Below are 22,815 nucleotides of genomic sequence, written 5' to 3'. Positions count from 1 at the left end.
GGCGGGCGGGGGCGGGCGGGGGGTCGCGGCAGCTTGATTTCGTGGGAGGAAACGTAAGAAGTGTGTGGCGTCTCTGTAACCCGGCCACCACCCTCGTCTCACTTCCTCGCCCCTCACGTGCTCCAGGGGCCGTGCTCCGTGCTGTCCCGCACGTCACTCAGTCGGCATCACCTTCAGCAGCACTGGTATCGCCCCTCGGTGCAGGGCCCAGGTGTGAGGCCGCGCCATCCCAACTGTGACTTCATGAAGATGTCCAGGGGGGCCCTCTTTAGATCAACAGCAATAACGCAGAAACGGTTGTAATTTATTGGTTTTCTCCTGTGCGCCAGACGCTGTGGGTCAGACGTCCAGGCCAGAACCTTGGCGTTAGGGAACAACTGGGAGATCGAACCAGTTCTGTTGGTCGAAACACTTCCTTAGCTGCTACGTGTGAACGTAGCTGTGCACGAGGCGAGAAGACGTGCTGGCACCACGTGTGTCCTCCCCTCCCTCTGGGCGTCTTTGGCCGGATGACTGATCTGAGTTTCTCTTGCAGGGAGCAGAAGGCAAAGAGGGCAGAGATGGAAAACCAGGTCCCCCCGGAGACCCGGTAAGTGGCTCCAGACCCCTCCCATTCATAGGCCAGGTTAGCGCTTTCTCAGCAACACCTGCCGTGTGCCCAGGAGCCGCTCCGAGCCGGGCACACTGAGCTCTTTTCTGTGCGTTGCTTCACTTCCTGCCGACCCCACCAGGTAAACACTGCTCCCCATTTTGTAGCAAAGGAAACTGAGTCTCAGGGAGGTGAAACGATGGACCCAGAGTCACGTGATGGGCCGGTGACAGAGTCAGAACCTGAGCCCTGGCTCCTGTCCTTCCTCTGCATTTTTCAAGTGCCCCCATGAAGACTCAACTCTGTCGATATGAGAGGGGACATGGGGGCGGGTGAGCGCTGGCCGGGGTAGAAATCCGATGCCTGAAAAGCCCGTTAGACCCGCGGACAACCTGAGCCACACCTGCTGGCTCTAGGGGCTGCGAGTTTGCCCTGGCTTCAACCTTGCCATAGAGTCGTGTGTGGTTTTTCTTTTCCTTTAATGTCATCTGTCTGGGGACAGACACACAGCACGGCAGACTGAGTGCTCACGAGGAAGTCCCTGTGGCCCCAGGAGCTGTTGGTAGTGCAGGGATTTCTACAGGCTCGTATCCGTGACCTCAAAGTTGTCTTTCCTGACAATCGAGGGTGGTCGATTCGTCTCGACTGCGTCGGGCTCCTGGATGGCGGTGGTGTTCAGTTCCTAGCAGCCCTGCCGTTTCCACGGCACCTCGACATCAAGCGGCGGGAGGAAGGTGGCAGGTGGAGCTTAGAAACCCGGGTTGTCCAGAAGCCCACCTGTAGGGGACCAGTAACGACGGGGCCACCCAGCAGACCCCAGGCAGCTGTGAGGTAGCATGAGGACATCCTTTACATATCGGCGAGGGACTTCTCCGAGCTGTATCGTTACGTGATAGACCTTGGGCGTGTAGCATGCCCGATTTTGTATAAAAATGGGTCTGTGTGTATATTTTTCTACTATTTACATAAAAGAACTCTGAGAGACTCTAAAAACACAAATAAAAGTAGTTCCCCCCACCCCCAGGAGGGTGGTTTTGAGCAGAAGGAGACAAATTGGTACTCAGTAGTATATTATTGTTACTTTCTAAAATTTTTTGGAGCCTTGGGCATGTGTTACTTATGGATAAAATCAAATTAAACTTAAACGAACAAATTTTATACGAACCTTAAAACCACAACCAGACTAAGAGACTGGCTTTGGATGCTGGCTCCAGTCCACACAGGCTCTGTGACCTGGGGCGGCTCAAAACGCGTCTCTGAGTTTCAGTTTCTTTTTAAATAGAATGAGGATAAGAGTAGCAACCTGCCCGAGTTGCCAGAGAATCAGATGAGATGAGAAATATGCTAAATGCATTAGGCTTGTCTGTTAATTATTGTAGTCAGTTCCTTTTTACACTGGTTTTAACTCTTGGTGAGGCCAGGACAGCAGACCCTATGGAACCACTCAGTGAAAGCACGTAAAGTTTCTTTGGCGAGGTTTACGTCCCATTGAATTTGTTTGCTTGTCAACTGTTGAGACTCATTCCACATCTCACGCAGCTTGCCCGAAGCTGCTCCTTTATCATTGTCCCCTGCTCGCCAGATGCTGGAACCAGAACTTGCTGCCGAGAGGGAAAGAAAGAGCTCACAGCAGCAGGCAGAGCACAGGGTTCCCGCTAAGCTGCTGAAGGCTAACGCCCGGCAGAGCTGCCGTGGTGGGCAGGGGGCAGCCACAGCCAGGGTGAGGCGCAGGGAGGGAGAGAGGAGGACATGCTGCCCCCGTGGCTCACAGCTTGTGCCGACCTCGGGCCAGGGTGCCGAGGGCTCCCTGACGTTTCCACCATAGCTCCCCAGAGAACCCCTGGAGGAGCAGGTGTCACTGCCCCAGACGAGGAAACCAGGGCGCAGAGAGGTTAAGTCGCCAGCCAAGGTCCCATAGCTGGGAGACGAGCCCTGCAGGACCCCCACCCCAGAGGCGGAGCCCAGAGCTCAGCGCCCCAGAACAGGACGTCAGCTTTTCTGCAGGCGTCCAGGGAAGCCGATGCCGTTGGTCTCCGTCCGGCCTGTTGATGGAAGGCTTTGCCCCGTCAGGCCGGGCCGCACGCTGGGCACAGACCGGTGTGAGACCAGGCTTCTCCTGGGTCGGTCAGTGCTCAAGGGGCAGGGCTGGTCCTCCGGGGAGAGGGGACACTCGGTGACCCCCGGCGGGGGCGTTCCGGGGCTCACCAGTCAGTGCCCCCATCCCGGCGGTTATCACTCTGAGCTGCTGCGGAGGAAATTGGCACAGAACAGGGGGCGTCGGAGATCTTCTAAGCAGACTGGAGACAAGGCTTCGGAGGGGCTGGCGTCGTTGGGGCGTGGTCCCAGGAGACACGGAGGGCGTGAGGAAATGGAACAAGGAAAGAAGGGAAGCCGCCAGGGACAGCGAGCGCAGCCACTCCAGTGGGCAGCCCGCGCCCAGGCTCGCTGGAGGCCCTCTGAGAATTCGCGGGGGCACAGCTGCAGCCCTGCTCCCACCAGGCCGGGCTGTTCATCCTTCAGCCCATTTTGGTTGCAGGTTGTCCCCGAGCTGTGAACTCCGTGCCCTTGGGCCTCTGCACTCAGTCAGGCAGCCCCGAGGCCATTCCAGAGCAGCCTTCAGCCTTCAGCCCGGCAGGGACCGTTTGTTAAGTGGGGAGGGGGGGTGGGGGGGCACCCTCCTGAGTGAGCGGGGGTAGGGGCAGAGAAACTGCAGCATCTGCCACCTGAGGTGGGTGGTCACTCTGCACCTTGAGTTATTCCTTCAAGTTCCTATACTTTAGGGACATGGATGGTTGGATGGATAGAAAGTAGATAGATGGGTGGATGGGTGATGGATGGAGAAATGGATAGATCCACAGGTGGATAGATAGGCAGCTTTTGAGTTGCCTATTGCATAATTTTTGTTAAGAGATGTCTGAGCATTAATTCTAGTGTAGGATTAAGTACAGAGACTCTGGAGCCAGAATGCCCAGATTAGAACCCCAACTGTGTGACCTTGTGCGGATCACCCAGCCTCTCTGTGCTGGCCATGTGGAAGGCCCTCCACACCTGCTGGCTGTTAGTTCTCAGCGGGTAACTTGGGCTGGCGATGGGGTGGCCACCCCACCTAACTGCGGGGCAGGAGCCAGGCTGGGACCGACCTCCTCAGTCACAAAGACCCACGGGCGGCAATTGTCCTGAATTTACAATGGAGAAGGGAAGGGACACCCCGGATCACACCAGCTGGACTCGGATGAGCTGGGACAGAAGAAACCACCCCACCCACCTCGGTGTCAGAGCTTCGTGCCCCACCTCCTCCTCTGTAATTTTACTGCATATCCTAGGGTGCTCCCCCTCCACCCCGCGAATGGACCCCATCTGATCCTCCAAATGTGCAAGCTGTGCAAATGAGGGCTCCATTCGGGGGAACGGTGTGCCAATCAATCAGACGTGCCCTTCCACCCACTTTTCCTGCCCCTCCGCCCGCCCCCACTTCTGACCACCCTATCTGGACTTTAGCGCCCACCTCTCACTGACTTGCTTAGTCCAGGACCCCACCGAGCTGCCGGGAGTGAAGAAGTACAAATAGCAAAGGTGCCCCCGTGACTTCGTCGTTGAGAGAGGGCAGAGTGAAAAGGGAGAGCAGACGGCAGCCCCGCCGGCAGGCGCAGCCGAGGGGTGAGGCGCGCCTTTGGGTGTTGCCTGCAGCTGGGAGTCAGGCCGCTTGACCTTTATCAGCTTGGTAAGGCTGTAACTTCTGAGCCCCAGCGCCCCCCTTTGTAGGATGCAGTGGGTATTGGCTGCCTTTAAGAGGGTTTGTGGGTAGCTAAAAAGTCATTTAGAATGAGGATGTCAACAGAATTTCTCAGCCAGACCAGACCGTTTCTGAGAATGATCAGGGTGCCATGAGTGACCGCTGTCAAGGTGAACCCTGTGTAACCGGCGTGGTCCCAGGACGACCAGGACTCAGCGGGCCTGGCTCTAGTCTGGTGATCTGGACTGCAGAGCCAGGGGAAGGGTGGGCAGGGGGCCGGTGACCGGCTGTGGACCTGTGATACGGGGCAGGCCAGGCACCAAGAATAGGAAGGCCCTTAACATGTGTCTCAAACTCTTCTTTTCTTCTCTACTCCCAGGGCAAAGCAGGAGGGCCTGGTCTGCCAGGACCAGAGGGCGCCCGAGGCCCCCCCGTAAGTGCCGTGTGCGTGTGCGCGTGGGTGCTGTGCGCACGCGCGTGTGTGCGCATGTGTGTGGTCTGTAGTGGAATAAAGCCATCAGCCACATGGCTCTGCATAGTGAGTAGGGTTTGCAGAGACTGCCAGACTATGAGTTTCCAGAAGTTTCTCTCCTCCAAAACATTGGGGCCCCTTCTGATAAATTCACTTCTTTCACATGCCATGGCCTTAAACTTGACTTTCAGAACTGCAGCCATTGTTACCATGTTGTTCTGTTTTTGTTTTGTTTTTAGCCTATTTAGGGTAATTTTAGTGGGCTTTCTCTGGATGATAGAACCTAAGAATGAGTCTTAATTTTAGTTTTGAACATTTTCCATAGCTAAAGGTTTTTTTCCCCCTCTTATAAAGTAACCCATTCTCATTGCAAAACAATAACCATGGCGATGATAATAATAGAAAAAGAATAAAAAATAATACCGTGGAGAAGAAAATAAGAGTTACTTATAATTCTGCAAAACAGTGGTTAAGCTTTAACACTCTGCTATATTTTTCCTAGTCTTTTTTTCTATGCGTGAATTGCGACATTTGTATATCTAAAAGGCATTCGTATATCTAACTATAGCTGTCACGCTATTATAGACATAGCTCCTTTTTCTATAAAAATGAATGCCATCTCTGTATTTTGGGGTTGTTGATGTTTTTTGTTTGTTTGTTTGTTTGTTTTTGCTAAATGCTTTACTCTTTTATAATTTTTAAATTGTTTATACACATTTCCTTAAATTTGTTCTGGAAAGATTATGATTTTTAATGAAAATTCTAAAATCCAATTATCTGGCAAGGAGGGGAAAATCAAAATGCTAGTTCTCTTTCCTTGATGTGTCTTCCAGTAGAGAAATCAATGACTCACCCGGCTAGCACTCAACACAGAGGAAATAAAACACAAAATCAATTTCCTTCTTTGCCACATCTCCTTGCCTTTCACCCGATTATGCTGGGAAAAGAATCGTGAGCATGGAGAGTGCCACCTTCTGAGGGAGGCTGAAAACAACTGGCGATTTTCGATTTTCGTTAAGGCGGCTCCGGCCGGTCGGGTGGGAGGCGCTTCCTTTCAGCCGGGAGACCTGTTTGCTGGGACTGATGCTGGGTAGGACCCGCCTGGCCCAGAGTCGTGAGGAATCCTGCCGCGCGTAGGGGCCGCGGTCAGAGACCCAGCAGGCGGACAACCTGCCTCCTCGGGCTTGCCTGGCCCGCGTCAGAGCAACGCCTGGAAGGTGGCGTGGGCCTCGAGGTGGACAAACCCGGGCGCAGCTTTTACGTTTTCACTTATTCACTTTGCGACCTTGGCGTGGGACCTCTCTGGACCTCTGTTTCTTCTTCTGTGAAGCGGGGATCAGCAGAGCTCCCACTGCTGAGGATGCTTGTGAGCCCTGAAGGAGAAGATGAAATATGTAAAATTGCCAGCCGGGTGCCTTCTGTGGCCACCTCGGGTGGTGCTTTTTGTTCACGATTATGGGGTAGGAGAGCACGGCAGGGCGCCTGACTCTCGCCTCCTGGATTCGGGGTTCCAGTGTCTCTGAGGAAGGTGCTGGGACCCAGGCAGGCCCCTCGCTCTCCGGGGACAGGGATCTATGGCCCGTTTTGAGCACTGTCTCCTGTTCAGTCTTTACGGGAACTCTGCCGAAGCAGATTTTGTCTGCATTTGACACATGTGAAGCTGAGTCACGGTGAACAGATGTCAGGCACCCGAGAGCCTGAGCTAGGAAGTTGGGGGCCACGGTCAGCTCCCCACTCCCTGACTCCAAGGTCAGCCCTGCTCCTTCGGACGTGGTGGCATATCAAGCCCCTTCCCACAGATGGATCTGGCAAAGCTAAGCCAGGCGGGCGTTTTTCCTGTCCCCATTGTGTGGCCGGTGACGTGAGGACGCCCAGGGCTAAGCTGGCTTTTCCTAGGTCACGGGCATTGACTCTGCAGTCAAACCTGAGATGGCTTCACTTTCCTCCGCCCGCTTCCTCGTCAGTCACTGACGCTGCTGACCGCTCACGTGGTGCCAGGCCTGTGTGTGGGTGCACCATCTCGTCTGGTTCCCACCGCAACCCAATGGGGCAGAGAAGGGCCCTGGGGTCCGGGGAGAGACGCGAGGTGCTGTCACTCAGTCCGGGGCTTAGCAGGGTCTGAGCCCTGACTGTCCTGCCCCTTCACCCCCCGCCTCTCCCAGGAGCCAGGCAGAGGGGATCGCAGGCCAGCGGTGCGAGATCAGAAGGGTGAGGAAGAAGAGGGAGTCCAGGGGACACGCGGGCTGACGCCCCGACGCTCAGAGGCGTCCGTGGGACCCGCCGCTGCGGCCCTGCCCACACTGACCTGGGAAGAAGGGCCTAGCCAGCCAGTCACCAGGCATCGAGGACATGGCCTGTGCCTGGCACAGAGCGGGGCCAGCAGCTGGCAGCTGGTGGAGAGTGAGGGGGGTGGAAGAGCCCCCGTGAGAGGGGTCGGGGTCTGGCCGACCGTCTCACCAGGGCTGTGCCACCCGGCAGTCTGCCCCTGGGTGGGACAACTTCACTCTCTTTCTTCTAGGGCTTCAAGGGACACACGGGCGATTCTGGCGCGCCTGGTCCCCGGGTAAGTGGATGTCTCGCCACGGAGGTCATCCCGGCTGGACCTGAGCTGGCACTTCCAGACCCCGGGTTTCAGGGCCCTGTGGGCCAGTGCTGTGCCTTGTCACTGAGAAAGATGAAAGCATCATCCCTCCTTGGTCTAGTGTTTCTAGACACGACTCCTAGGGGCCAGACACTGACTTATAACCAATTTGACGAAGTCCGCCCGGAGTCACTGTTGGCCGTGCGACACATAGGTGTGCTCCTGAGGGCCGGAAGACGCGGGTGGCTTTCCCAGGGTCCCAGAGCTAACGTGGGAAAGCGTCCGTTAGCTTCTTCCATCTCTTCCAAATGCCCCAAGTGGAACGAAGCCCGGGAGTCCCCAGGGTAGACCCCCTGCCGTGCTCGGTGTGGCCATGAGAAAGCCGAGCTGGGGGAGCTCAGGAGGTCCGCAGGGAGGCGGCGCAATTCCAGGCAGGCGGCTGGCCCTTCAGCACTGTTTCCTGGAGCTCAGGTGCGCACGGCCCAAGACTGACAGTGGCCTTGGGGACACTGCAGACCCAGCCCGGGGCTCGGACCAGCGGGGTGCTCTCTGGGGGGCCGTCCTGGTCCTCCCCGTCCCCCAGGCTCAGACACACGGAGCGTGAGGCGGCCGCGTTCCGCTCTTGCTCCCTGACAGCAGGTGTTTTGCTTCTGCTTCCTTCCTCCAGGGAGAGCCTGGTGCCGTGGGGCCCCCTGGCCGGGACGGGTCACCAGGGAAAGACGTAAGTGAGGGGGTCCTGGGGAACTGGCTGGGCCTGTGGGAGGAGGGGTGCAGGAAAAGTGGGAAGGGCTGCACTGCGCTGGGGGCGGGCGGGGGGCGGCTGCGGAGGCCTGAGGAAGCCGTGGGCCTGGCCGAACCGATGGTGTGACTTTGGTGTCAGTGCTGTGCCGGGGGACCCAGCCTGGGTGGACTCGAGCGGCATTCCCAGGCTGTTTCTCCACCTCCGGTGTCCGCAGTCTCGTGAGCCCATCACAGCCACTGCCACGGGCTGTGTGGCACCTAAACTGCTTAGTCTGCTCTCCCTGAGTTTGGCCAGGAGACCAGGGCAGGACGAGCTGTTGTTTGCCCCAGTGGTACAGATTGAGAAACCGGGACCCAGAGAAGCCAGGGCACTTCCTCGTGGTCACACAGAGTCAGACGGGGCAGGGGGCCGCCCGGAGCCCGGATCTGCCAGCTCCACCTGCCGACGGGGGACCTGCCATCGTACCTGACCCCCGGCAAAGCGGTCTGGCGTGTGGACACGATCCTGGGGGGGGGTCAGGAGCGTGGGCACAGGGCCCCAAGGCCCTGAGGCCCAAGGGGGCCCACGTCTGCCCTTGGCATCCTTTGGAACCTGCCTTTAACCCCTGGGGAGTATCCCTGGGGCTCTTCATACGCTAAAGCACTTTGAATGTAAACATCCACCTTCTAGACTGCTTTACGGTCTGCTCCGTGTGGGAGCGTGGCCAAGTGTCTGACATCGTGTCACGAAGCGCTTGGGAGACCTCATGCGGGGCGGTGGTGCATCGCTGCTCCGTTGCCCCAGGAGGTGCTGTGCACATGGGTGACACTGTTCTTACTGTGGCTCCTGAGGCAAGGCTGTTCCAGGGGCCTGTCCTGTGGGGCAGGAGCAGACCTCCGGGGGGAATTCCCTCTGTGCTGCTTTCCCCGCCTCCAAGAAGCGGCCTGGAAGCCCTGTGGACCGGGAGGAGGAGGCTTAGGCGAGGGGACAGATAAAGGGACGCACAGTGAGGGTGTTCACGCATGTGCTGTCACGTGCGGGAGTTCGCGGATTTGGAATAGCTGGCTATTGACGACGCGATGCTCTGGACACAAGTTTGCTGGTCTCTTGGGTGACTCGGTGAACTCTGGTCCACGTTTGACTTGTGCCTGCATCATCTCCGTGCAGTGACTCTGATAACGTGACTCTGTCTGTTCCAGGGTGACGGTGGACCCACAGGGCCGCAGGGTCCCCAAGGACTGAGGGGCCTGCCGGTGAGTTTTGCTTGGGGATGAGTTTGCTTCATGTTTCGTCAGGACCTGTTCCCATGGTGACATGTGGTTGGTCATCCTGGTGTAGCCCTCTGTGTTGTTACAAATGGCAAAGGGGCTGGCAGCTGGGAGTGGCCACGGCCTTAAGTCCCCCAGTGCCCCACCCACCACCCAGCCCAAGCTGTTTTCCGGAGCCGCCTACCCACCACCCGGAAATTTCCAGCGGGCCACCCGGCATGGCAGGGACCAGGCCTTCTGGAGCATGCATTGCCAGTGGGGGTGCTGTTGCCCCAAGAGGGCATGCGTTGGTTGTTGGGGTGCCCCAAGGTCTTACTCTTCATATATCAAATGCAGCAAAAACACACGTATAGTGTAGCTGTGATGTCAAAGTTTCATATGGGGCAACTTGGAAAAACTGTCTGCGCAGGCAGGTGGGGAGGGCTCGTGATGACAGGAAGGCGGAGAGCACCCCTCAGGGGCCCCCCCGGCCGGCATTGGCTCCCTCACCCACGCTCCGGGGTTTGGCCACCCGGGCCTGGTCACTGGCCCTCCTCCTGCTCGTCTTGTGGACTGCGTGAGTTTCTTCACCTCTCCTGGGCCTCAGTACCCTCATCTGTAAAGTGGGGGAGTCGCGGGAACCCGGTCACTTAGTCCGGTGGACGGATGGAACAGTGAGGGCCCAGCACGTGCCCACGGCACTGGCCTTGGGCCCCACACCGGTCTCCGGTGCTGGAGGAAGCCGGGGCCTCGGTGCTGCTTCTCCTTAGGAGGGCCGAGGAGCTCGGTGAATTCCTGATGGGTGCGGGTGCCTTCAAGGGCACGAAGCAGGGCAGGGAGGGACGTTTCGGGAGCTGTGGCTGCTCCGGGACAAGGTGGGGGCCCAGGTAAGGCTGCGGAGGGCCTCACGTGCCATGCGCAGGAGGCAGGGGCGCGGCCCGAAGGCCCGAGGTCCCCAGAGGCAGTCCTGGGGCTTTCTAGCTTGCCCCCATCAGTTCCGAGGTGCATCGTAAGGAGTCTGTAACCAACAACAAACTTCCACCGTTCACCAAAGCGTGTTCCCCCGAGCACGGTGGAGCGGGCGTTAGGTTAATTCCCGGCAGCCTCGCTCCCACGCCGCTGGGACTGATGTGCTCCCTGTGGAACTCTGCAGCTCCACACGCCCGCGACCGGACGCCGGGTGTTCACGGATATCGGCAGTGTCCGGGGCTCGAGGCCGCACGAGCATTCGTGTGATTCACTCAGAGTTCTCCCCAAACCCCGTAAGGCAGGCGCCATCACTGTCCCCGTTCACATAAGACAGATGGAGGCACAGAGAGGTCAGGCGACTTGCCCAAGGTCACAGAGCGAGTGAGTGGCAGCGCCAGGATTTGGACTCAAGCAGCCTGGTTCAGGACTCTGCAGCTTAAGTCAGCCCTCCCCAGGCCTGGGTGACTGCGAGGTCCTTCTCAGGAAGCCCGCCGAGAAGGACAGGCTCAGAGCAGGAGGCGTGAGCTCAGAGCCGTTGGGGGCCTATGGACCCCTTACTGCCAGGCACAGAGACCGAGGGGCTCCATGTGGATAAGTGGGACGTGAGGAGTGGCCCGAGGCCCAGCAGGGAGTCAGGTCTCAGCCCCAGCAGCCGCCGGCACACGGGTGACAGTGGCCACCCAGAGCCACCACCCCTGTGCACATCCGCTTGCGTTGGCGCCGTGTGCTAATGTGCCTTGGCCCTCGTCCTCCCTGCAAGTGGAGAGGACCAGAGGGAGCAGGAGAGATATAATTATCGCAGGGATGAGCCGAAGCGCATATTTTTAGAGGCGCACAGATGGGTTGGTGGGTGGGCGGAGGGAGGTGCCACCACTCAGCACTCCCTGGAGGGGGTGAGCGGGGAGCTGTCACACATGCAGGCCGGCCGAGGTCCCATCCAGGTCCTGTGCTTTGTACCTCGGTTTCCTCATCTGTGACATCTGTGCTACATGATTGGGCAGCGTCTGGTGAGTCACCCACCCTCACGTGTGCACGTTTTAGGCACAAGGTGGAACCCTGTTTATGGTCACTAACCGACCAGCCACATCCTTCAGGAGGATCAGGTGGCGTGGGATGGGGTCCGCGCCACCTGGGGTCCACGCCGCCTGCGTTCACAGCTGCCCCAGGTCCCTCTCAGGCAGGGTCTTGGCATTTCCGTGCGCAGTGGTGTTCGCGTCTGTTGCAGCTGTGAGTCAGAGCCCGCGAGGCCTGCGTGAAGGGCCATCTGGGGCGCTAGCTGCTGTTTGCTGTAACGAGTGTCCAGGTAGCTTACGTATCTGCGTCCATGCTACCGGGGGGCTTACTGGTTCAGCGTGTTTATCAAAATCGCAGATGTGCACAGAACCCTTCAGGTTGGAGAATGTGAGTTAGTCCTGGAATCCGGAGTGGAGAGACCTTCGGCTTAGCGCGGCATGAACCTGCAGCAGCCGCTTGTCTTCTCTGTGCCTCCGCATCTGCACCTGTTGAATGGGGACACTCGAAGCCCATAGTGGGGGGCTGGGGGGCGGGGAAGCGAAGCCCATAGTTGGGGGGGCGGGGAACCTCGGCGGGGAGCAGCACGCCTGTGATGTGAGCACTTCCGTGCGGGGCGGTGCGTTCGCTCCTAGGACGGTCTGCGTCTGAGTTGGAGGGTGAGGATGGGTGGATGAAAGTGGCCGTGCTTATCCGCCGTGCGGAGCTGTGGGCATGATCACTGGGCCAGGCTCTTCCATGCGCACAGACTCACTTAATTTGCCACAGTATCATGAGTGAGGTACCACGGGCTCCTTTTACGAGCTCCTCTGAGTGAGGAGGCAGTTTACAGAGAGCCATGCTGGTCCGCGTCACAGCTGGAGGTGTGACATCAGGCCCTCCCCATCTGGCACCCTCTCTGTTGCACGGTCCTGCTCCGGGGCGTCCCGGCAGTGGGGCTTGGCAGAGTTATGCCCCTGTCTCTTCCTCCAGGGTAAGAACGGATCACCTGGATCTCCGGGCGACCCTGGGCCTCCAGGAAACCCGGTGAGTATCTCGCCCTGCTGTGCAGTGGACTCGGGACGTGGTTCACGTCACACGTTGTCTGGTCTCCATGCCTAGAGGCGTGGCGGGAAAACATGAGGTTCAGTGGCGGAAGTGAGCTGGCGGTGAGGACCCAGCGAGAGCCTCTCCCAGAGTTTAGAGCGCGTGCGCTGCAGCCTCCGAAGGGACAGAACACGCGAAGAGTCAAAAACCGTGTAATAGCTTTGTAGAGTGGTTGCTGATCGTCATCAATGTTGATGGTTTTAGAGGATGCAAGGACAGGCTCAGGCCGCCCAGTCTCATCGTCTCAGACGAGAGGGTGAGCGTGCCTCATGGGAATGGACGTGCGACATGTTTGGCCGGAGGGCGTCCTCCTGTGGGTTAGGGGGAGGGGGGTGGGAGACCACGAGGGGATGGTGGATAGGTCATAGGAAGCGGATCCAATGAACAGTCATAGAATCCTGGTCACCGGATAGAGGATTGGGATTTGAGGTTCAGTCTGGTAGGTAGGGAAACAGGCTGGGGAAGATGGGTCCTTGATGGAGTCTCGGGTCGGATGAGTCGGAGCCTGTCCACTCAGACCCTCCCAGCACAGCCTTGTACTTCCGTTGGCCGTCATTGGCAGTGCTGTTGAGAAGACCACGCTCGGGGCGTGGTGAGTCAATGGCCGGGCAGTGTGGCCAGCTCACCGGTGCCGCTCTGGAAATTGGGGTCACCGGCCAAACTTGGTTTGCCAGGGACCTTCCTCCTGGGAAATCCATCATTCCCAGGCAGGCTGGGCATGGGGTCGCCCTGGTGCAGACCCGTCTTCCTGTTGGCCCAGGGACAGCGGCACTAAAGGGGTCCAACTCCTTAGCCGACATCAGGGCTCCCTCGGAGCCGAGGACGGGGCTCATCGCTGCTGGTGACACGGGGGGTAGGATTGGGGGGTGATGCCGATCCACTCCCAGGGCGGAGCTGGTCCCCGAAGAGCTGACCCACGTGCGGTGGCTTCCCAGAAAGGCTGAGACCGAAACGTCCCAAAGGCTTTTCCTGCCGTGGATCCTGCCAGACCGTGACCGCTGCCCTCGCAGGGCCACACGTCGGGGTGCTGCTGCTGAACAGGCGCCCTGCTTCGTTTCTGTCACTTTGAATGCAAAGACCACTGACCCTTCGCAGAGACACTTGTCCCCGTGCTCACCTACCCTAGGACAGCACAGTCAGGGTCCACAGCACCCCACGCCGCTCCCTGAGGCCTCCCCTCGTTGCAGGGAGGGGTCCTGCCTTCTGCATTGTCGATGTCTCAGGCCTTCAGGGTACAGAGGGGTCACAGGGTTCCTCATCTGCTTGAGTTGGCACTTGACCTTGAAGAATGAATCTCGTTTTCCCTCTGCAGGGCCAGAAGGGAAACAGAGGAGAACATGGCAGCCCGGGACCCCCTGGCTTCCTGGGTCCCCGCGGAGCTCCGGTAAGCAGACGCCGATGGGGGCCGGCAGGCCTGGCGGTAGGTGTGAGGCTCGAGTTCAGTACCCGTCCTTCCGCCTCCCGTGCCCGTAGGTCCAGGTGCTCCGGTCACAATGACCCGAGCATGGCCAAGTCATTTGGTGACGGGGGACAGTGGAGCGCACTGGCTAAAATGCGCTCAGACGTCGCTCTGTGCGGGAGTCTTCGCTCCACCCCGAGCGCCCTGATCGCGAGGCCTTGCGAAGGTCTCGTGACCTCTGCCCCCTCCTGTTCACACTGGGCGCTCACAGCACCGGCCGTGGGTTAGATGGGTGATTTGTGTAAGGGGGTTGGGATGGCGAGCAGCCCATTGCGGGTGGTGGACCTGGCCCTCTAGGGCCCTCAGACTTCGTTTACCGGGCAGCAAGTGTGGGCTGTAGGGTCAGCACGTACAGGTGGTTCATTCAAGGCCACCCCGTGGGTTTGTGCTCCAGCGGGCGCTCGAGTCCAGGTCTGACTTGGCAGGTGGATGCAGAGAGGCTATGGGGCGATCGCTGCCAGCTGTGTGCTGCGGTCCACACCTGGGGCTGCCGACCAGCGAATGAGGGTCGTGGGTAATGTGCAGGCGTAGAAAGCTCACCCTGATCCTGTCCCTCCCCGCTGCGGTGAACCCTGACCCCCAGGGCAGCCTGCTGCCGCCCAGCCCAGCCTCTCTGCTGGTGATCCTGCTTTTGCCCTTCTCTGCCATGCAGCCCAAGGCCAGCGTGGGTCTGTCCACCGATCTGCGCTGGCGCCCGTTCATCAGGCGGCCTCCGCCATCCCTCCGCCGCGCGGGGCAGCCAGTGCCCACTCTTCCACACACGCCGCCCCGGCCATCCGTTTACTCACACAGTAGCGCATCACTTGTGGACAGGGTTCCACTCCGATTCCCACGTTACGGGTGAAGAAACCAAGGCGCAGGGAGCTTAAAGCCGTGACAAAGGGTTGTTCAGAGTCACAGAGCCAGTGAGCGGAGGAGCCCGGGTTCGAACCTGGCAGGCCGACGGCAGAGCCCAGCGCCCCACTGGTGGCCTCCTTCCCCGCTGCGAGCCTCCTTCCCCGAGAGGCTCCCTGTCACGGCACGGCAGCCTCTACAGCTGCCCCCAGATGCCGTCCTGGCAGAGTCAAGGAGCCCAGGACTGAAGGCCCCGTCCCCACCCTGGAACTTTCTCCCCGCGTCTGCCCTGCGCAGGCTGGCCGGACCCCGTCTGGGGCGTCCTTGTTTGCCTGGACCATCGGTCGTTGTCTTTGCTGAGACGTGACTTGAGTGAAAACGTCTGTCGTGAAGACGGTCGTGTTATCTGCCGTGTGCGGATGCCGCAGAGCCAGCTGAGACTCTGTTCTGTCTTGCAGGGAGAGCCAGGCGAGAAAGGAGCTCCAGGCCAGGAGGCAAGTATGGCGCGGCTCTGCTCCCCCTGACGGCCCTTTCCCGCGGGGCAGTGTCTGCGAGTCCTGTGGAGAGCGGCTTGTCCATTTCGAAGCTGCACACCTCCTCTCGAATGAAAAGGCCCCTTCCCACTCTGACCCTTTGGGTCACTTAACTGGAGGACGGCAGAGGTGGCTCCCGTGTGGGCAGCACTTGCCTCCTGCCCCCGCCATGTATGTGGCTCCCTCACGATCGCTCACTGGTCCTCAGTGAGTGGATGGGGGGAGTGGGGGGCACTGGCTCCCACTTCTCATGGCTGCTGTCCACACTGCTGTCCACACTGCTGTCTACACGGCCCCTGTCCGGCTCCCTGTCTCCTGTCGGCTGAAGTCCAGACTCTGAGCACACACCGGGCTCCTCCCCGATCTGACCCCACCCCGTGTCTAAGGGGGCTCCCGCCCCCGACAGGCCGTGTGCCCTGTGCCCTCTCCAGTCCTCATTTCCCAGGGGGATGGATCATGTCTGAGCTCGGAGCCGAAATCACCGTAGACAGGGGCCTGAGACAACAGACGTTTGTTTCTCACGGTCCTGGGGGTTGGGAAGTCCAAGGTCGAGGAGCTGGCAGCTCTGGTTCCCTCTCTCCGTTTCCCCCTGGTCTCCAGGTTCACTGTCCCCAGTCCCATCATGGGCCCCACCCTCACAACCTCACCTAAACCTAGTCACCTCGCAAAGACCCCGCCTCCCCACACCATCACTTACGAGTTCCAGTCCATGCGGAGGTGGGATGTGCTGCGGGCCGGGCGGGGATGGCCAGCAGGGCCCTTAGGCAGCAGGACCGCCTGCTCCCCGCTTCAGGAAGGCACACTGGTCACCGGGTTTGGCAGGAAGGGGCAGCCAGAGCGGCAGGGGCGAGGCGAGCCGTCAGAGGCCCGTGGGTGCCGGGTCCCCTGGGTGTGCTGCGGGCAGTGGGATTCACCCAGGAAAAGGAGGAGGAGGACTCTGAAGGGGGCCGAGCCTGGGAGGGGGGCCCAGGCCCGCAGCGTCTGCACGACACAGCGGGGTCTAGGTGGACTGATTGATTCCTCGAGGTCCTTTGCCCTCAGCCCTCAGGATCCTGTAGAGAAGCCGAGACAGGCAGAGGCACCATGCAGATGGGATGCCCTGGTCACGTGACTGTCCGGCCTTGGGTTTCATTGCAGGGCACCCCGGGGAAGCCTGGAGAACCAGGACCCAAAGGAGAGAGGGTAAGTGCGGGGCACAGTCACGCGGATGTGCCCTCACGGTGGCAAGGAGACTTTGTCCGAGACGTCAGGGACAGGAGAGCCGGGAACCTGGCTCGCGGTGGCTTCTCTGGCCAGTCACCTTTCCTCGGAAAATCGCGAACCCCAGGAACGGGGGAGGCTTCCCCTGACATTGTTGTCATCGGTGGTGTGTGTTTTTTTTATTTGGTTAGTATTTTAAGAAGTAAAATGGTCACAATTACAAATTCAAAAGCAAGCGAGCTGAGACTTGGACAGATTTCTCTCGTGTGTGGGTGCCTGTGTGCGCCAGTTTGCCAGGAGCCAGATTTGTCACTGGAGGTGACAAGGGAACAGATTTTTCCATAATGAATCGTTCTGGCGCTACGCTCGGAAAGCCTTTCTTCACATGTCATTCCTCCAAAAAGCAACAGGGCAAAGTCATTTTTTTTTCAGCAATGCCGGTGGAAGGGAGGGGCGCGTTCTCACACGCGGGACAGCTGTCCCTTCCTTCAGAGCTAAACGCCTTGCGTGCCCACAGTCCTCCATTTGGTCAGCCATCACACTGTCACACTGTTGTCCCACACGACGTCCCCGCCACCCCACACCCCACGCCCACCCCCGGCGTGTTTTCCTTGGTCCTGCAGAGAATGGATCTCAGCTTTCCTTGCACGTTGTCGGGCGAGGGAGGAGCCGGCCGGAGGGGATGGAACAGTGGAAGCAGAGAGCGAGGGGCTCTCACGCCCTCTGGTCTCTCTGTCCCGTGGCTGGTGGTTCCTGGGGATGCAGCCGGGGAAGGGGACCGTGGCTGAGAGGCGTTGCAGGTCCCCTGCCAGTGTCACACGGCTGCCCCGGGAGCTGTTGCTGCGGGGGTGGCTTGAGTTTTGGTTGGGAGCCAGGGACTTCAGACGACAAATGTGAATCTTCTCCAATACCTGATCAATAAGCGGAGAGACGCCCTGCCCTGTTAAGTGGTTTCATGGAACACGGCCAGGGAGTGGCCAGCCTCTCATCCCTGCGCTGGGGACCATTCTGAGAGATGGGGCAGGCGATATTATTGAGACGTTTAGTGAATAGGAAAAGCTTCACCTCTGAGGTGAGAGGGCCTGGGCACTCGGGTGCTCTCAGGGACCCTCAGGGACCCGTGCACTCTGGGTCACCGACAGATGACAATGTCCCTGTGGGATGCATCATGCCTGAGACATCAGTTACGGCTAAATTCACGTATAAATTCAGGTGATACAGACACACAGGTAAACGATGCATGCTGTGAAGAGACGAATGCAGTGAGAGGCAGGCCCTCCCACGGGGCTGCGTCCCCATCCCCTCCCGGGGTCCATCCCGCACCGTCCGTTCGTCTCCCCAGAGTCTGTGCCCAGGGGACCACGTGGGTGTGGTCCACAAAGGCTCCTTTTATTCAGCCCTGGGGCGGAGCAGACTTTGTCCACCCCTTTGTCCCTCTCGTGCCTCATCTGCCCGTGGACGGCAGTGGCGTCTCGTAGCCGCGTGGCCAGCCTTCCCCGTGGCTCTGGGGCCTGCCCATCACCAGGCCCCATTTTAGGTCCCACCCATTTGTCTTCTTCCCCGTTTCTCCTTCTCTCCGCGGCCTCCGGCCGTGGCGTCCTCTTGTGCCCTGAGGCTGTTCGTGGGGTCAGCCACACAGAGCACTCCGGGGAAGGACTGGAACGCCCTGGTTGCCATGGTTCCCGAATCACTGATCCAGGACCTCAGACTCTGGGTCCGCGACAGGGAGAGAAGGGTCCCGGGCAGTGCTGTCCCCTGTGGTCCCGCTGGAGCCAACGAAGGGAGCAGGAGAGTGCCCGTGAGAGGGACCCGTGTCCGAGGAGTGCCACGGCCCCTCCAGCTGACGGAGGCCGAGGGCAGGCTCGGCGGCGGCCTTCTCTAGGCGGGCAGGCGGAGCCGCACTGTTGCGGGGAGCACCGGTTTGGGATTTGGAAATCAGAGTCCTCATCTTGTCCCCTGCAGACCGCTGGGGGACCTGGGCAGGTGTCCTTGTCTGTGCTAGGACTGAGGTGTCCTCTACAGGGCTCCGGGAGGAGAGGACAGGGGCCCCGCAGCCGAGCGGTCCCTTCAGTGCTGGGCACACCGTCTAGTCCTTTGCTTGCTGACACGCTTCTTTTCTCCTCTAGGGAGATCCCGGGGTCAAAGGTGACAAAGGAGCTCCTGGTGGGAATGGCCAGCCTGGGGATCCTGGAATCCCAGGCCACAAAGGCCACACGGGCCTGATGGGCCCCCAAGGCCCACCTGGGGAGAGTGGGCCAGCCGGGCCCCCGGGGCCTCCGGGCCAGCCAGGATTTCCGGGACTGAGGGTAAGGACGCTGGCATTGCAGCAGTCGTGGGGCCCGAGGGACGCCAGGGAGGGCTGTGGTTGTCAGGGCGACCGGGCTGCAGAGCCTGGTGACCCACGTGACCTGGGGTGGGCTGCTCCCCGTCTCCACGCGGGCCCTTCGTATCTGCCAAAGGGGTGTGAGTCCTCTCCTGGCAGGCTCACCATGACGACCAGTGGGATGGCAGATGTGGCCTGGGACACACCCTGGAGGGGTGTCCCTTCCCAGTGAGCCCTCAAGACCTCCCTCCGTAGACGGCGGCACTGTCCCGCCGGGGACCCTGTGCCATAGGCCGTGGCGGAGATGCAGCCAGCCCGAGTGGCCTGGGCTCCCCCTCGGTGGCTCGCCATCTGTTCTGTGCCTGGCCATGCCTCCCGGGGTCTTCCAGGGGGCTCCATCTTCCTCTGGGTCTCACTTCCCCCAAACATGAAAGGAAAGGCTTGTTTAGAGCAGACTGTTTTTCCTTTGAAGCTATTTTATTCTAATGGCAGAACTCTTATTCTGCATGCACTTGTCACATGGGCACACGGCGGCAGCAGAGACAGAGGAGCAGAGCTGCCAGGCAGGAGCCGTGGGAGGCTGGTCATCCACAGCCCGCATGGTCCCCGGGCACCCTCGCAGGCTTAGCTGATCTCCAGTGCCCGTCTGCCGTGGCGCCCGGTGTGGGGGCCATGGCCACGAGCCGGGGGAGACCCGCGCCTCGAGGGCTAGACGCTGCCCCGAGGGAGTTGGTGGCATGAGGACACTCTTGTAGGTTCTTCTGAGCATCACACGTCACCCTGTGAGCCCAGAGGCAGCACCCAGCTTCCGTGCACCGGGCTCCAGGGCTGTGTGGGACCCCTGTGGGACCAAGGTGACCCAGGAGGGAAAACGGTCCCGGGGTCCAGAGTGGCCAGGTGGCCATTTGGAGGAAATCGACGTGCCTTGATGTGGGAAGTGGCCTGCGAGGTGGTCCTGGAGGTGGAGGGGACCTTGGCAGGGAGCCACGGAGGAGGCCCAACCTCCTGGGTCCAGTGCTGGCGAAGTGGTTTGTGCAGGGGGCGGTCAGCTAAGGAGCGGGCGGCAGGGCGGAGAGCCCAGAGACCAGGCCACGTGCAAAATGGGACGACACGTCCCGCACGACGGGGCGGGGAGGGGACGCTCACGAAAAAGGACCGGATGAGGGAGGTGTGACGTGCGCTGCGTGACCCCCTCGGTGTCCTGGCCCGTCTGGGTCTCGGTGGCAGGGGTTCCTGGGAAGGTCTGTAACCCCAGTTTCCGTCCCCCAGGGGGAGCCTCCCTCCCTGGACACCCTGCGGCGGCTCATCCAGGAAGAACTGGAGAAACAGCTGGAGAGTGAGTAGCAGGCCTTCGCCGCCGCCGGGCGCATGAGGGCCGGATGCTCTCCCGACCCCGGGAGGCGGCCCTGCTTCATCCTAGTGCTTTCGCATCCGTTTGAGAGGGGCCCCCTCAGAGCGGTCACCTGGACCCCAGGATTGGGGCGCGCCTGGCGGGGCTAGCCAGCCTCGCAGACACCTCTTCAGAGCTCCCCCTAGTGAGCGTGCGTCACCTCTGCTTGATGACCTCTCGTGGGGAGCTCACCACCTACAGAACCAGCAACGCCACGATCAGCCATTGTCCTGTGCGTGCAGCCATCTGTCTAATCAACAAGTAATGGGCTGCAGGGAACCCCCAGCCCCGGGCAGGGCGCGACTTAGGAAGCAGGCGGGTGACGGCAGAGCGATGAGGCAGGGTCTGCAATCTAGTTTGGCACAGACGGCGCCGAAAGAGGACAGGGAAATTCTGAGGGTGGCTCAGAGGGCGGGGGCGGAGGAGGGAAGGCTTCCTGGAGGAGGGGCCACGTGAGCTGACAGGATGAGACCCCAGACCCCAGAACAGCATGCGCAGAGCCCCCGAGGCGTGCGGGGACGGAGTGCTTTCCCTTCCGTCCTGGTGTGTCGCGTTGGTCGTCAGATCCCACGCGTGAGCCCAGGCCGTCACCGCGATGGTCAGGGAGTGGGGGGAGGGTGGCAGGTGACTAACGATGGCAGCGTCAGGGCTCGCCCTGCGTCAGGTGGAGGTGACCCCTGGAAGCCTGCCGCGGTCTCACGGAGCTCCTGCAACGGTCAGGAGCAGAGGTCCAGGGACCCGCCTGAGGCCGGAGAGCTGCGGAGTGTCCGAGCAGGGTCTGCGTGCAGGTGTGCCCGCTGCAGAATCCGCGCTCTCAGCCCCACGTTCCCGCTCGCCCCGGTGGTGGAAACTCAGGGGAAGAAAGTCGCAGACGGGCGTGCGGCAGGGAGGCCGAGGAGGCCATGCACGGGGCGAGGCACGTTCATTCACGCCGTCGCGTCTCAGACCGTGAGACGCCAGGCTCCGGGTTGGGTGTGGGGACACGGCGTTGAGCAAGGGGACCCTTGTCCCTGCCCTTTTTGTGTCCAGGTGACCTGGCTCCTTCCACAGGAGAGCTGAAGTTATCTCCTGGAGTGGAGGGCGGGGGGCCGGGGCAGGGGAGGGAGGCGATGGAGGAGAGGGAACCGCAGGCTGGGGCGGTGGCTGCTGCTGGCCGGGGCCCGTCTGAGCCCCTGGGCCAGGAGCTCTATGGTCCTCCTCCTGGGTGTTGGATTTATAGTGACACAAGGGGCCTTTGCCATCGGGGTGTTTCCAGCCCAAGAGCAGAGACGAGACTTGCCTGAAGTCGTTCAGGTGGGGCACGGGCTGGCCGGAGCCCTTTCTTCCAAATGACCGTCTGAGGACGAGGCATCAGCTCCCCTCCCCTTCCCAGAGGGGACCAGCAAGGCCCAGAGCAGCTGAGTGATTCGCCCTGGCCTTGGGGCTGGGCCGCCTCTCCCGCCGCCCCACATGGGGACGGCGCTGCATGGCAGGGGGTCAAACACACTCGGAAGACCCTGGTCTGCGCCATGTTTCCGCCACAGGGCCGGGCCCTTGGGCGGCCCCCTAGCTTCTCTGGGCTGTCATGCAGTCTGCAGAATGAGGGCCTTGGCCTTGCTCTCTGTGGCTGTGTGGCAAACAAAGGTGGCCCGTGGTGGCCATCAGATGGACACTGTACTCCAAGTGCGATAGACACGGCGGCCAGCAATTGGACATCTGGGCATTAAATCAGTTCTGTAATATCAACATTTAGATGTCCAGGGATCACCAGTGCCCATCACATCCAGCTCACCCTTTAGAGATGAGAACTTTGACGCTCAGATCTGTCAAACGTAGCTTTGTGGCAGGCAGCACCTACTGCGCGCTCACCACGTGCCACGCAAAACCGGAGTGCCCCATGGCGCTCAGACCACCTGCCACCAACCCAACGGGGTGCATATTGTTTCGAGGTCTCCACCTTACAGGAAGGGAAAGGAGGGCCAGGAGAGGCACGGGGCTTGTCCAAGGCCACACCGATGGCGGTGGCTGCGCGCGGTCCCAGCCCAGGTGGCCCGGCTCCAGCGGCGGCGGCGGTGGCGGCCCGCCCGGTCAGAGGCGCACGCTCAGGGCTGCGGTGTGAATGCCGTGCCGTGGGTTTTATTGTCATTGTGTTGCAGTTACTGTCTCCTCGGCTCTGAGATTTGCAACGAGTCACCGTCCTGTCCTTTGTCCCTTATCCCTCCTTCATGATCATTCTTTGTCCTGCTCCATAGCCAAACTCGCCTACCTCCTGGCCCAGATGCCCCCGGCGCACATGAAGGCATCTCAAGGCAGACCCGGGCCCCCAGGGCCCCCCGGAAAAGATGGGCTTCCGGGCCGGGCAGGCCCTGTTGGGGAGCCAGGACGGCCTGGGCACGGGGGTCTGGAAGGGCCCTCCGGACCAGCAGGCCCCAAAGGTGAGTGAAGACCCAGAGGTGGGCTTCGCGCCTCCAGGAGGGCTGCGGAGGGCTTGGTGCGGCGCGCCCAGCACAATTCACGCGTAGTTTCTGCCGTTCCCATCCCCTGCAGCTTGGCAGCACCCTGAATTTTGGCATCATGTAATTTCTTCGTATGTATGAGAGGTTTTCGTAGTCGACATTTTTGGAAGACTATACTTCCGCCAGGGGGCTTGGATCCGTTCCCTTTGCGTTCTCGCTCGCTCTCCATCTC

At 60.4% G+C, this 22,815-nt stretch overlaps 1 protein-coding gene across 1 annotated transcript in view; it reads left to right on the top strand.

Annotated features, from left to right (window-relative positions):
• Positions 1–22,815, top strand: part of COL22A1 (collagen type XXII alpha 1 chain) — a 189,162-nt gene that overhangs the window by 162,574 nt on the left and 3,773 nt on the right. The window contains exons 51-62 of the mRNA XM_006912934.3: positions 536–589; positions 4,702–4,755; positions 7,313–7,357; positions 8,043–8,096; positions 9,296–9,349; positions 12,296–12,349; positions 13,722–13,793; positions 15,161–15,196; positions 16,373–16,417; positions 18,562–18,741; positions 20,028–20,094; positions 22,380–22,562. Of these exons, the coding sequence (XP_006912996.3) occupies positions 536–589; positions 4,702–4,755; positions 7,313–7,357; positions 8,043–8,096; positions 9,296–9,349; positions 12,296–12,349; positions 13,722–13,793; positions 15,161–15,196; positions 16,373–16,417; positions 18,562–18,741; positions 20,028–20,094; positions 22,380–22,562 (898 nt within the window). The remainder of the gene's footprint in view (positions 1–535; positions 590–4,701; positions 4,756–7,312; positions 7,358–8,042; positions 8,097–9,295; positions 9,350–12,295; positions 12,350–13,721; positions 13,794–15,160; positions 15,197–16,372; positions 16,418–18,561; positions 18,742–20,027; positions 20,095–22,379; positions 22,563–22,815) is intronic.

Source organism: Pteropus alecto, unplaced genomic scaffold (assembly GCF_000325575.1).
Source record: "Pteropus alecto unplaced genomic scaffold, ASM32557v1 scaffold105, whole genome shotgun sequence".
In the NCBI taxonomy this organism is placed as follows: Eukaryota; Metazoa; Chordata; class Mammalia; order Chiroptera; family Pteropodidae; genus Pteropus; species Pteropus alecto.
Note: the sequence above shows the minus strand (reverse complement) of the source record. Positions and strands in the feature narration are given on the sequence as shown.